The sequence below is a fragment of the Geotrypetes seraphini genome, chromosome 12, assembly GCF_902459505.1.
Source record: "Geotrypetes seraphini chromosome 12, aGeoSer1.1, whole genome shotgun sequence".
NCBI lineage: Eukaryota > Metazoa > Chordata > Amphibia > Gymnophiona > Dermophiidae > Geotrypetes > Geotrypetes seraphini.
In genome coordinates this window covers 22,004,359-22,018,319 of record NC_047095.1, presented here as the reverse complement: position 1 = coordinate 22,018,319, position 13,961 = coordinate 22,004,359, and the positions used below count along the sequence as shown (strand labels likewise).

Sequence of the window (13,961 nt, the reverse complement as noted above, 5' to 3'; positions counted from 1 at the left end):
TAGAAGACTAGAAATTAGAAAATCATTTTGTAATCCATGTAGAAAAATGCTATTTTGCTTTAAAGGAATATCTGGGGCATTATGAGTCACTTCACATACACAAACTCTCACAGATATTGCACATTGCCCCTAAAAGGTAAAGGAGAATGGAACATTTTTTTCTTGAAATATTTGACCTGAGTAAGGAAAATTTTACAGGAGTAACAATACGCTTCAAAGTAGTTGACTTTTATTTTAATTACATTGACAAGCTTCTTCTAGAAGCCTGTTAAAAAGAAACAGAAGCAGACTTTGAGATGAAGCAAGAGTTTTATCATCTCTTTTTCCTGCCATTGCTCCAGATATCTGTTGCCCTTATCTTTTTCCCTGCCACATCACACCTTCTGCCACCTGCCCTGCTGTCACACCTGGCCTCACCCTTTCTGGGACTACCCAACATTTCTGCAAGGCTTTGGTTAGCTTTAATGTGACAACCAGCCAGCCAGGTGTGTGAACAAACAACATTGTTAGGAGGAAATCACAACAAAGATCCTTTATCAAATAGAAAATTGAAGTGATGGTGCAGTGCCTAAAAAGGACAGAGAAAATTTTTTTTTCCCAAACTCCTTTTGAAACTACTATCATTCATGGAGTTCCTTTTTCTATCTTTAAATATATTTTTGAGGATTTGTAAATCATTTTGTTGTGAACCTTTTACGAAGCTGCGTTAGCGGTTTAACACGCATAATAGCGCACGCTAAACTGCCGGCCACGCTAGACGCTAACGCCAGCACTGAGTTCTAGCCACGTAGCGTGGGTTTAGCACACGCTAAAAAGCTGCGTGCACTAAAACCGCTAATGCGGCTTCGTAAAAGGAGCCCTAAAGGTGGTACATTAAGTGCAAATATTAAAAAAAAGAGGGGGGATAAAGATTTTGAGTCATATAAGTTCCATCTGGAGCAATAAGGACTATTGGGTTGGTAGACAAGTTGGTATGGGGAGTTTTGGAGGATTTACTACAGATATTATAAGGAGGGTTATGGCAAGATGTACATCTGCCCTCTAAGGTGCCCCACTGCTCTTAGAATGTCTGTGTGGTCAGTCTATTACAACGCTGGCCCCTCCAACGTCCAAATGGATTGGGTTTGGACATTTTGAACGTGAACGTTTTTGAGGTCAAAAATGCCTAAAAAGGTTAGACGTCCTGAGGTTGGATGGTCTGGCCTGGTCAGAGGGAAAGCTTCCAGGTCAGCCGTGGGCAGCGTGTTGGAACCGCTGTCTGTAGCTTTATGAAGAAACATGTGCGGCTGCCTGGAAGGAAGGAGGAGGAGGTCACGAGGAGACAGGAACACACTGCAGGGGGGGGGCACGAACTTGAGACATAGAATTGAACGAGGGAGGGGGGGCACAAACCTGAGCCACAGAAAGGAGGGAGTAAGAAAGGGAGCATGTTGGGATACAGAAGGGAAGGAGGGGGGCATGACTTGGGACAAAGGAAGGAAGGAAGCATGCATCATTAGCACACGTCACATGCACTGATAGCCATAAGACGCTCATGTCACAAAAGTGATTCTAAAAGTGTGGCATTTCCTTAGAGGGAACATTGATTTCTGGACCCCTCTTGGGGAGGAAGGACATGGCTCTTCTTTGTACTTGCTTTTATATTTCCCTCTAAAACCTCACGGATGAATCATATTGGATCAGAATTTCCAAATGTACCTCCCGCCGTCACACTTTGGCATCTGTTTTCTGGAGCACGGGCCAGAGCGTTCTGTCTGCAACTGCAATGACACAGCATTTAGACAGTCGGCTTACGCTAATCTTAGGATAACTCTGCCGATGAGCAGTCGCTTATTTTCTCTCTTGGGTTAACCTCATACTTGGAAGGGGGAGGAGAAAGTAGGTGAGGTGAGGACCTGGGAGCATGAGACACACTGAATATGTATGATACTGTTTAATTTCAATTTAATTCTACATGTCTTTCTGTTAAAACACACTCATCTATGCATTCAAGTGCTTGCTGTGATATTTTTCATAGAAAATCTTGTTTACAGATATTCCAAAACTTCAATGTAGCTGACTGTACATATGTCTTGGTTTCACAGAATGTGGCCATATAACCTTATTTAAACAAGAAAATAATCTCTACGAGTCTGACAGCCTCTTCCCTTTGGAGGACTGGCGAAAACATGACTCTCTCAAAGACACTCATGCAGAAGTTCATAACATCAACTGTGGATTAAAGAGATCTACAATCAAGGGCTATACAGTGGGTAAGAAACGTATTCTAAATCATTGGCTTCAGGATTTCCCACCCACCATTTGGTATTGGCGCAATAAATTCAATCTTATGGTCTGGGAATCCATGTCAGCTCGGTTTTCTCGACATCATAGTAAGATCGTCTTGTCCGTTTGGGCGTCTTATTTAGATACTTTACTTTCTCTGATTAAAAGCCAAGTACTCAACCGATTGTGGAAGCTAGTGGTACCCATGTTGCCAGTGGGTTAGGGGTGGGGGGCTTGTGGGTGGGGGGGCTTTTTCTGTAGGGTGGGGTTTGGACGTGTCCGGGTATAAGAACCCAACCCGAACTCTGAAGGTCCCCGCCTGTTCTGGTGGTTCGTCGTTTCGTGCTCTGTATATTGCAAATGCTATATCAGTTGCTTTGTTTGTTTGTTTGTTTGTTTGTATTTTGTCGATTCAATAAAGTTTTGGGAAAAAAAAAAGAAGATCTACAATCACAGTTCAGTGGGTTCCTTCCTGACCAAGCTACTCAAAATCTATGTTTAAGTTTATTAAATAAGTTGTATACACTTCTCCCTCCGTATTCGCGGGGGATGCAGGCAGAACATAGCCGTGAATACCAAAAAACCGCAAATAACTTTTTGCATGTTATTCGCGGTTTTCAGTAAAATAGACCTGAAAAAGATAATAAACCGTGAATAACCCTACCTTTCGATTTGCTCCGTACAATGCTGGGAGCAGCGATTTCCTTCAGGAACCACTGGGAGCAGCGATTTCATCCATGAACCACCTGGAGCAGCAATTTCCAATTTGAAACGCCGGGTTCAGTGACGAAAATTAGGGGGCGGAGACAGCAGCCATAAAATAAGCGAATCTACCGATACAGAAACCGCGGATACGTTGGGAGAAGTGTACTACCTTTTCTACATAGCAATCAAGATGATTTATATAGTAAAATTACATAAAAGTTGTTTACAATTTGAAACCAAACAATATAAAACAAAAAATATGTGGGGTGAGTGATTTTAATGGATGAAGTTAAGGGGAGTTAGGTATAAGGTGTATGTTGCTTTCATATAGGAGAATGACACAGGGGCAAAGTTTGTCCCCATTCCCACAAACTCAAACTCTATTCCTACCCCATGCTTGCAACAGTACAAAACCTAACTTGTACAAAAAGTGAGCAATTATCTCTTTGTTTTATGATTTCTTTTAATCAAAAATGGTGGAACTAATGCAGTAGAGTTTGAGTGGAGTGGGGTGAGGGGGGTCAAAGCTTGTAAGGATGGGGGACAAACGTTGCTCTCGTGTTATTCTCCAACTGTGCTTTAGGTGTTCGCCACTCAGAGAAATACCAAATTAGAGTGGCAGTAAAGAAATTATTGAAATATCTCTCAGGTTTGCTATGATTTTTTTATGTAGAGGAAGCAAAATGGTAGAACTTCCTCCCTGGTGAATTATGACGTTTGCATTGCCACAAAATATTGAAAGCATATTTGCTTCAGCAGGCTTTCTAGATGGAGCTATCATTATTTTAGTTTTTTAATTGTTGCTGGAAGAAGAGTGATTTGGGGAGAAGATTTATGCATGTTTTTTTCATGATCTGTCAGATTTGTCCTCCCCCCCCACACTTTTATGAAGCCGAATTAGGCTTCCTTTTTTTTCACCAACTAGGGCAGTATTAGATCTGATGCTCATAGGAATTCTATGAGTGTCGGAGCTTTTACCGCCATGACTGGTAATAAAAAAGCTCACACAGCTTCATAAAAGGGGGGGGGGTGTATATATCGTATGTGCTTATTATGTCTTGTGTATACCACCTAGAATAAAAGAGGGAGGAGAGTGTGGTGCAGTGGCTAAAGCTACAGCCTCAGCACACTGCTCCTTGTGACCCTGGGCAAGTCACTTAATCCCCCCATTGCCCCAGGTACATTAGACAGATTGTGAGCCTTCCAGGACAGACAGGGAAAAATGTTTGAGTACCTGAATAAATTCTGAACTCCTCTGGGAGAAAAGTATAGAAAACTGAATAAATAAAATAAAATAAAATAGAATACAGTGTTCCCCCGCGAATTCACGGTCCCAGTCATTCACGGTATTTTCCGACCGTGAATGACTGGGCAGCCGGAGAGGCAGGAGAGGGCAGCCGGAGCGCTGGCGAGTGAAGGAAATCACCCGCAGTATGCTCTGACCGCCTCTTCCTGTACTAAAGTCAGGCCTCACCAATCAGGAGCTGCATGTCAAAGCAGCTCCTGATTGGTGAGGCCTGGCTTTAGTAGAGGAAAAGGCAGTCGGAGTATACCGCGAGTGATTTCCTTCACTTGCCGGCACTCCAGCTGCCCTCTCCTGCCTCTCTGACAGCCCTCTCCTGTCTCCTCTGCTAAAAACCGTATTCACGGTTTTTTAACATTCGCGGGGGTTCCTGGAACGGAACCCCCACGAATATCAGGGGAGTCCTGTATAAGATAAAGCGGTATATAAGTAATGTGATAAATATTCCATTTTGCTCCAGAGGAAAAAGAATTCTCTGTTCATTAAAAAGCTAAAGGCAACTTTTGGAGTCACTCAGGGCCTCTTCTATCAAACTGCGCTGCTCCCGACGCTCATAGGAACTCTATGAGCGTCGGGAGCATAGAGTTCCTATGAGCGTCGGGAGCAGCGTGGGCCATTCAGTGCGCCTCTCTGCGCTAAAAACTGCTAGTGCAGTTTGATAGAAGAGGCCCCTCAGTTACATTTCAAGAGTGTAATACAATATGCAGCATTCTTCCAACCCTAATGTTATGTACTTCACATGCTCTGCCACTAGAGGGAGAGAAGAAACAGTTACTGTATTGTACAGAAGCCCTTCTGACCTGTCTGGTTTACTTTCTTCAGTTTCATCTGGCAAATCTCATTTGAATCCTTACAGAAGTTTGAAATATGTTGTATGCCTTGAATAAAAGGGAATAATTTATTAAGCTCCTTTCCCTCCATAGACAATAGAATAAAAAGACCTTAGTAAATTAGGCCCTTATTCTGAAAACTGATTGAATTATGGCAGTTAATGCTACCACTGTGAGCATGGTCAGGGCAACAGAATGTGACTCTGAATCATTCTGAAGGCTGTTAATTTTACAGGATGAGATGAGACACTTTTCCCGCATTAGGATCAGCAGATGCTAACAATATAATGAAAATCCCCCATGATATTTATCATAGCTTTTTTTTTAATAGCTTTGTGGAACAAAATTACCTTCAGTTTCCTTTTCACATTCACCGATATACTATATTATAAATAAGAAACACCTAATAAAAATGAACAATAAAACGCTACTTATCAGACATGTCCTGTAGAAATTATGCCCAGGAGTGAGATACATGGACATAGAACAATTCTGTTTCTCTTGTCTCGTTTGATCTGCCCTCATCCTCTGACTTAATTGATTGTTCTATTCTTCTTCACTTCAGCTCTGTTCTTGAATCGGTTCACTTCTTATTAGATTTACAGTCTCTCCAAGCCTCCTCTGGTCAATCCCTCTCTGCCACTCACTACATCTCCTGTGCAGTCCCTCAGGGTCTCTTTAATTTTATTAATTTATTTTATTTAAATATTTGTTTATTGTTTAAATATTTATATTCAGTACAGCCATAAATTACAATTACAGCTGTACTGAATAGCATATCTTACTGTTTGGCTGAATATGAATATTGAAAATTATTATTTGGCCACATATAAATATCAGATATGAATAAAAAACACTGAGCTTCAACATAACCAATAATGAAAGAAGCAATGTAAACTCAAGAGATAAAGGGTATATCTGAGTAAGATTTAGCACTGTAGATCTCCGGATTATTCGTATTCAAATTTAAATCACTCTTCAGCCGAAAATTAATAATATATTTGGGGCCAAATCAATTTGAATATGAATATTCGGTACAGCCCTAATTACAATGCAACATTCATAAATCAACTCTTAGGGCTCCCTTTACTAAGCTGTGGTAGCGTTTTTAGCGCGCGCTGAAGATTAGCGCGCACTAACCCCTGCGCTACGCGGAAAAACTAACGCCAGCTCTATGGAGGCATTAGCGTCAAGCGCACGCAGCATTGTAGTGCAACGAGCCCATAGGGGGAATTCATCTGCGGATGCGACCGTGTTAGTGCGCACTAACAATTAGCATGCACTAAATGCTAAAGACACCCATAGGAATATAATGGGTTAGCACCTGTTCATGAATCCCCCTCTTAATAAAAATACCAATATACAATAACAGAACAACTACAATAAAAGGAACAAATAAATAAAATATCACAAATACAACTTGATCAATGACATAAATCCTCACTACGTCACCCCACTGGCTCAGTCATCAATAGGAGGTCACCTAGTCTATAATACTGTTCATGCTCACCATTTACCTCACTCTGGCTACCATGAAGCACATCATAAAGCAATGGCCTCAGCAGAATCACCAAAGATATTAATAAATAGGTCTTCAACTGCTTTCTAAATATAACTGTTGTATCAGTTGTCAACCTAAGTTGAATTGGAAGGTGGTCCCACTCTCTTGAGCCAGTGGTAGAGAAAGTAGACTGTCTGGTCTCTTTGAAACGTATTTTTCAAATAAATGGGATTGTTAAATATATGCTATCCTTGGATCTTAAAGATCTAACTTGTTTGTACACTTTCAGGACAGTTGACAAATAATGTGCAGCATTTTGGCTCAATGCCTTGTGTATTAAGCACGGATTCTTAAAATTAATCTTTGCTTCTATTGGTAACTAGTGTAACTTCACTAGCAATGGAGTAATATGGTCCTCTGAAACTGAGATGCCCCTGTAAGCAGGCATGTGGCTGCATTCAGGGCAATTTGTAGTGATTTTATACTTGAAGCAGGAAGACCCAGATTAGTGCATTACAGTAGTCTAATCTTAAAAGAAAAATGCTTTGTAGAACTCTCTTATAACTCTCTAAACTAAGCAACCACAGATTTAAGCTTATTCAGTAAGTGCAGTTTTAAAAAGGAGGACTTCACCACTGCATGAATGTGAGGTTTTAACGACAAGTCTTGCATCTAAATCACACCTAAAATCTGGATTCGCTAAACAATGTCACTCATCTGATCCCCCTAATTTAATCTGTGAGGGAATGTCAAAAATCAGGGAATGGCTCACCATTATCACTTCTGTTTTCTCATTGGGCGTATCCTATAAGTGTGCATATATTTTAAGAATGCCCACGATCTGCCCATGCTTCTCCCCTAGCTACGCCCCCTTTTTCAGTTCCACGCACTAGAACTGGTGCACAACACTTTACAGAACATGCCTACCAATCGGTGCCCTTAACTCCTCAAGTCACTTCATTGGCTCCCTATCCGTTTCTGCATTCAGTTCAAACTCCTCTTACTCCGCTCCCTGCAGCTATTCAGTAGTATTTCTCCTCTCTCCCTATACTCCTTCCTGGGCACTCCGCTCATCGTAAAAGACTCTTATCTGTACCCTTCTCCTCTATGGCCAACTTCAGACTCCATTCCTTCTACTTTGCTGCACTATATGCCTGGAACAAATTGCCTGATGTCAAGCTCCATCTCTGGCAGTATTCAAATCCAGACTCAAAATCCACTTCTATGAAGCTGCTTTCAATTCCAAACTCCACCCCTTCTGCTAGCACCATCTGCCTTGCAATCCCGCTGTAATTCCCCATTTAAATCACTGTGTTTAGAAGCAACTTTTTGTCCAGTTTGTCTGTCATAAGTAGATTGTAAGCTCTTTTGAGCAGGGCCTGTCTCTTCCACGTTTGATGTACAGCGCTACGTATGCCTAGTGGCGCTATAGAAATGTTAAGCAGTACCAATTACTGTCAATTATGAAGTGTTAATTGGCAATCATCAGCACCGATTGGCATGTTAAACAATTAAGTTGTGCACAGACATCAGCTATGCGCACCAATTTATGTACACGACTTAAAAGTGCCATATTCAGAATTTGGGGGATAGGGATCAGTTCTGAACAGGTTGCCCAAATGTGTCCATCTCTGGGAAAAGGTGACTACAATGTTGCTAGTGATAGCTCTGATCACTTTTTAGCACAGCTTAGTATAAAAGGGCCCCATAACGTGCATTCAAGAATGGCGTCTGACTAACACGTTCTTTATGTGTGCAAAAATGGCATCTATGAATAGCATGCTCCAAAATTTCACAACGAAGGCTGCTTCACAAATTTCCTGAAAACAGCGCTGGTGCTTGTAATGAAGTCAACAATGGCGTCTGTTCAATGAAATATTGCACATAATGCAACAAAGGGCAGTACCGTGTTAACATGCACTAAGAATTAGTGGGCACTAAAAGCTAAAGAAGCTCATAGGAATATAATGGGCATCTTTATTTTATTTATTTAAAATTATTTATAGCCCGCCTATCTATAAGTCTAGGCGGAGACCAATGTAAACATATACAATCAGCAAATAAACAACAAAATACAATAGCAATTCACATTAAAAAAATCATAAAACATCTGAGCATCTTTACATAATCATAAAATACATCTTCAAAAAGACAGTTCAAAGCTGGTGCCAACCACAGCCTAACACTAAAAGATAGAATCTCATATGCCTCCACTGTTTGTGCCAAAAGCACATACAAATAATACAGCGACCGCTAATGCAATTAATGCATGCTAATGCAGTAGCGCTCTTTTATAAATTTCCCTCTATGAAGAGTCAGTGACACTCAGCTGCTATCGCATATCAATGGAGATTAATTTAGGCCAGCAAAAAGGCTGAATATCATCACTCACCATGGCATGTGAAAATGGACCCATTAATTTATTGATATTTTATAGAAATATATAATTATGTAGATGATTTGATATCACTGGATTTCATTAAGAAAGGTCTGCTGCTAGTCCTGTCTCTGATCCACCGCTGCATTACAGAAAGCTTACAAGTTGCTTCTTATTCTGATAAGCACAAACTCCTCTCAAACATTTCTCAAAGACCGATAGTGGCAGAGTTGGTCTGCTGGAGCATTTTGAAGTTTTAGGCCTCAAGGAGGGCAGGCACAACCCTTGCATGCCTCTGGGGTAATCCATCATGAGAGGAAAGAGCAATGGTGCGTATCCCTACCGACTCCCACATTCCTTCTCTGATAAGAGCTGACAGGATCACCAGCTACTGGCACCCGTGAAGGACATGCCCAACAGAACAGCAAAGTAATAAATTCACAAAGTCAGTTCAGACTAGCAGGAGCCAAATACACCCCACTGACCAAGCTACACAACAAGGATGGGGAACAAGAGTTTTATATTCAACATGCAATCATTTGCTCCAGCGGATTAACTGGTTCTAAAAGGAAGTAACAGTAGTGAATTGATGTAAATCACTACTATTTTCTAAATCCTCTTATCTTCTGAGAAAATGCCATCTTGGTTTTCAAATGCTCTCCCTTGTAATTTCCCAACTCTGCAATCGTTGGACTGTTGTAACTATTCAGCTTTTAAACAGGGGAGTGTGGAGATGTTTAAACTTGAATTCAATTTCTTCTTATGGTTTTATCTCCTTTTTGCATTCCACTGTGCTTCTTCTGGTATAATCAAGTACTATTGAGAGATGTCTTGTTATTCTATGGTAAAGTGGACCCATGGAGTTTGGGCAACCAATAATGACATAGTTGTATACCAGTGCTTGCCAATCTTGTGGCTGCAATTCCATGACACCCCCCCATACATAGAGAATAATGATGTTCCTTTGGGGAGCCCACCCAGGTTGTGACTCTAAAACACACATTTTATGACCCTTAACGGTTTGGGAAGCTCTGCCTCACACAGTTCTCACTGAAAACGCAGGACGGGGCTTACGATAAAAGATCTCTCACCGCATCGACACCTGATTCCACATGGCGCACCCCAACTTGGGGCACCAATAAGAGTTTTTATGGGTGGTGGGGGAGGAGAATGCTGATGCCCTTAAAGTTTGATCGACCCTCTCATCCTGCACTGCATTGTCACACCTGTCTGAGTTGACAAAAAGACACAGCACTGAAAAAGGAGTGAAAAACTACACTAGTTCCAGTGTAATTTTTTTTTTTTATGCAGCCATTTTTTGCCACGCCCACCATGCTATTCTTTAGTGCAGTAGCTTTAATATACTGATTTTCATGCATCAGCAACGAGATTAGTGAAGGAAAATCAAGCGTATACCACTGCCCTAACAAGCAGTACAGCTCACTGCTCAGCCCCCTGTGCAGGTCTTAGCAACTCACAAAAAACTTTCCTATGTTATTTATTTAATTTTCTATCCTCATCCCCCCAAAGAACTCAGGGCGTTCAAGGGATAAAAGTGCTACGCAGAAAACACTATGGGATATATAATTAATTTATCAATACCTTGAGAGGTCTATAGCTCACAGGATCCATCACTGCTTGCTGTAAATATAGCAGTACCTCAATATTCACGGGGGTTAGGAGCAGAGCCGGCCCACGAATATTGAAAAATCATGGATAATTTTTAGGGCTGGCTCTGACCCACCCTGCCTCCCTCCTGTGTCCCAGACCTTCCTCAGACCTTACCTGGTGGTCTAGCGACAATGCAGGGCAGGATCGATCATCCTACACTCCTGCCCCGTGCAGAGCTGTCATCAAAATGGCTGCCGCGAGTTCCCGTTGTAGACTCAAGACTACAACAGGAACTTGTGGCAGCCATTTTGATGATGGCTCTGCCCAGGGCAGGAGCGTAGGACGATCGATCCTGCCCCGCATCGCTGCTAGACCACCAGGTAAGGTCTGGGGAAAGTCCAATGCAGAGTTTTGTTTTAAAAAAAATAAATAAATAAATCACAAATAACTGAATCCACAGGTACTGAAACCACAGATTTGGAGGGGAAACTGTACCTGCATTTCTTTTTATGATAAGTGGCTGTGTAGTTACATATATGATATAGATATAGATATTGGCACTTAGGAACTGAGTATCAGCACATTTTCCATTCCCAGCTAAAAGTGACCCATGGGCCCCAAGTATTAACGAAAGAGCCCAAGCTCTACACATCAGTGTTGCCTTTTCATAGAATCAGTGGCTATTGTAGGGTGGGTCCCCTAGTGAGCTCCCCACCCCTGGATAGCCTGGCATTTGAGTACTGGCTTTTTTGCTAGAAAATAATGCAAGCAATGCACTGTATGCATGCATGTATATATAAACCAAAAAAGGATACCCAATGTATTGAAAATATATAAATAGCTAAAACATATAGAATATATACAAAAAATATATAGTAAGTCTAACAGAGAGTCCTTTAATCCTGTTTGTAGTGGACTACAATCTTCAAATAATAGGAGGAAAAACGACCTCAGACTTCCTTCAAACAGGGATCAGGACCTTTTCAGATAAGTGAAGCTGTTTGTTTTTCACAATAAATATAATAAGATTTTTTAAAACCCTCCTTATAATTTATATGACCGATGATTAAAGATATCCCATTCAACTGGCTAATATGGCTTGCTTATGAGGTCTTTTTTCCTCCTTTCATTTGAAGATTACAGTCAGCATTTGTGATATGAAAAGTGTAATATTTGTGATATGAAAATGATAATTTAACACAAGTAACATCTAAAACAGTTTGATTGTCCAAACATTTTTGAAATTATTTTGTATCTTTTGAAATTATTATTAGAGAATGACACGGTGGTTGTTACCCGTGGCTAGCCGCAGGGAACTCGGCAAAACGGTGACCAAAAAAAAGTCATCGCGAGTTCGGGGACAAGGCCATTCACTGCCCCGTGGAGCGGTGAATGGTAGCACGGGGCGGTGAACAAGTGGTGAACGCGCGGTAAACGAGCGTTCGATCCGGCAGCCCACTCTCTCCCGCGGGCCGTCCATGCATCTCCCTCCCTCCTTTTCCCTTACCGTTTCTTCTTGAAACTGGCGATTTCTATAAGGCTACGAGCTGTATTATAGCCAGAACCTTGAAGTCGCGTCACGTTGCCTGCTGGAAAAAGTCTCCTCTGACGCAACTTCCTGTTTCCGGTTGCATCGAAGGAGACTTTTCTAGCAGGCAACCCGACGCGACTTCAAGGCTCCGGCTTTAATACAGCTCGTAACCTTATAGAAATCGCCAGTTTCAAGAAGAAAAGGTAAGGGAAAAGGAGAGAGGGAGGGAAATACACGGCTGGCCGGCGGGAGGGAGCTGCTGGACCGTGTGAAGGGTGCTGGGGATGGGGGGATGGAGAGGAGAAGACGCTGAAGACGGTGACGGTGACTGGACGGTGAAAGAGACAGCGGGGACGGTGAGAGGGCGGTGAAGGGGACAGCAGAGACAGGGACGGTGTGGTGAAAGGACCAGCGGGGATGGGGCGGTGCAGAGGATGGTGGTCCGGGGACAGGATGGTGACGGGGACAGAATTTTTCCCCGTGTCATTCTCTAATTATTATTATTCCACTTTTTGTTGTATATACATACATCTTAGAATTTGTCAGTGTGGTAAATTCATTTTTAACAGATAATCCACTTGTTTTTCACCTCAACAACACCCTTCAACCTATCGTCCCTTCATCTAAGGGAGTGAAATATAAATGGATATTCAACACCCTCTTCATGTTTGTCACCACCAGAACTTGGAATGATCTTCTAGCACCCTTAAGAACTGAACTATTTCACCTTCAGAAAACAACTCAAAAATGACTTATTTGTTAAAGACCTATCTGTCCAGTAACTCTGCTTTGGAGTTTCTCTTCTGTTTTTTATTAGATTACTGTATTGTTTTCCCCTCATCCTTCCCTTTATCTATCCCTGGTATGTATGATAATAATTGTTTCTTTATTCCTTTTCTTAGTTACTATAGTTAGACTGTGAGCCCATTGGGTCAGAGAGGGAAATTACTGCTTCAAAGCCAGTGTGATGATTTAGCGGTTTATAAACACTGTATTAAATTCAATTATTTTTTGGCTCTAAACTTTATTATGATTCATTTTGTGCAGACTGGGCCCTAGATAGGGATATATTAAGTAAATGCTTGATGCTCCCAACTGTAGAAAAAAAATTTCCAGTGAATAATCATTTAGCGTCATCAAAAAACATGCTCGGCATTCATGTAACTAATATTATTTTAAAAAGGGGAAAAAGATATTGCAAATCTTACCACATTTTATCACTTTGGAAATTATGGAGCAAAAGGCTCTGGTATATGATGGTGCGAGTACTAGAAACACAGAAAACAATATTTATTAGCAGAAAGCATTTCTTCAGAGTACCTGAAGGTGAGTTTTTCTTTCCTGTCCCGAGATGGACACTCTTCGATCACGTCTTGAATTAACGGGATGTGCAGTCTGTGTGTTTTGGCATAAGGAAAGGTTCCCAGGTAGCTAAATGTATCAGGAGGTTTGATGGGGAGGGGCCCCCTTTTCTTTCTTGGAAGGGTGCCATGGATGGAAATATCCTGAAAAGCCTCTGAATGATGCTCAGCGAGAGGCACTTTGCTGCTCAAAAGGTCCATGGAAGATGCCAGGGGAAACTGATGACTCATTTGCATATTCCCCGGGAGAGAGGCAAATTTCCCAGCAGCTATCATTCTCAGCTCTAAAATAAAGAAAAGGAAAAGTAAACAACTCCAGCCCAAAATCATGAATAACTTCAATCCTGAGATCATGCTATAGAAGCCTTGCATGTACAATATTCAACTAGTACCCTTGAGCAGGTCTGAATTATGTTTTTGTGCCAAACTGTTTGAGAAGAGCACAAAGGAAGGAAAGACCCTTCTGTAGACCAGCCT

At 41.5% G+C, this 13,961-nt stretch overlaps 1 protein-coding gene across 5 annotated transcripts in view; it reads right to left on the bottom strand.

The window, feature by feature from the left end:
• Nucleotides 1-13,961, bottom strand: part of BCAR3 (BCAR3 adaptor protein, NSP family member) — a 213,011-nt gene that overhangs the window by 111,209 nt on the left and 87,841 nt on the right. For all 5 annotated transcript variants that reach the window (XM_033917116.1, XM_033917117.1, XM_033917118.1 and 2 more), the window contains exon 2: nt 13,444-13,768. In XM_033917116.1, coding sequence (XP_033773007.1) covers nt 13,444-13,760 — 317 coding nt within the window. In that variant the 5' untranslated portion in view covers nt 13,761-13,768. The remainder of the gene's footprint in view (nt 1-13,443; nt 13,769-13,961) is intronic.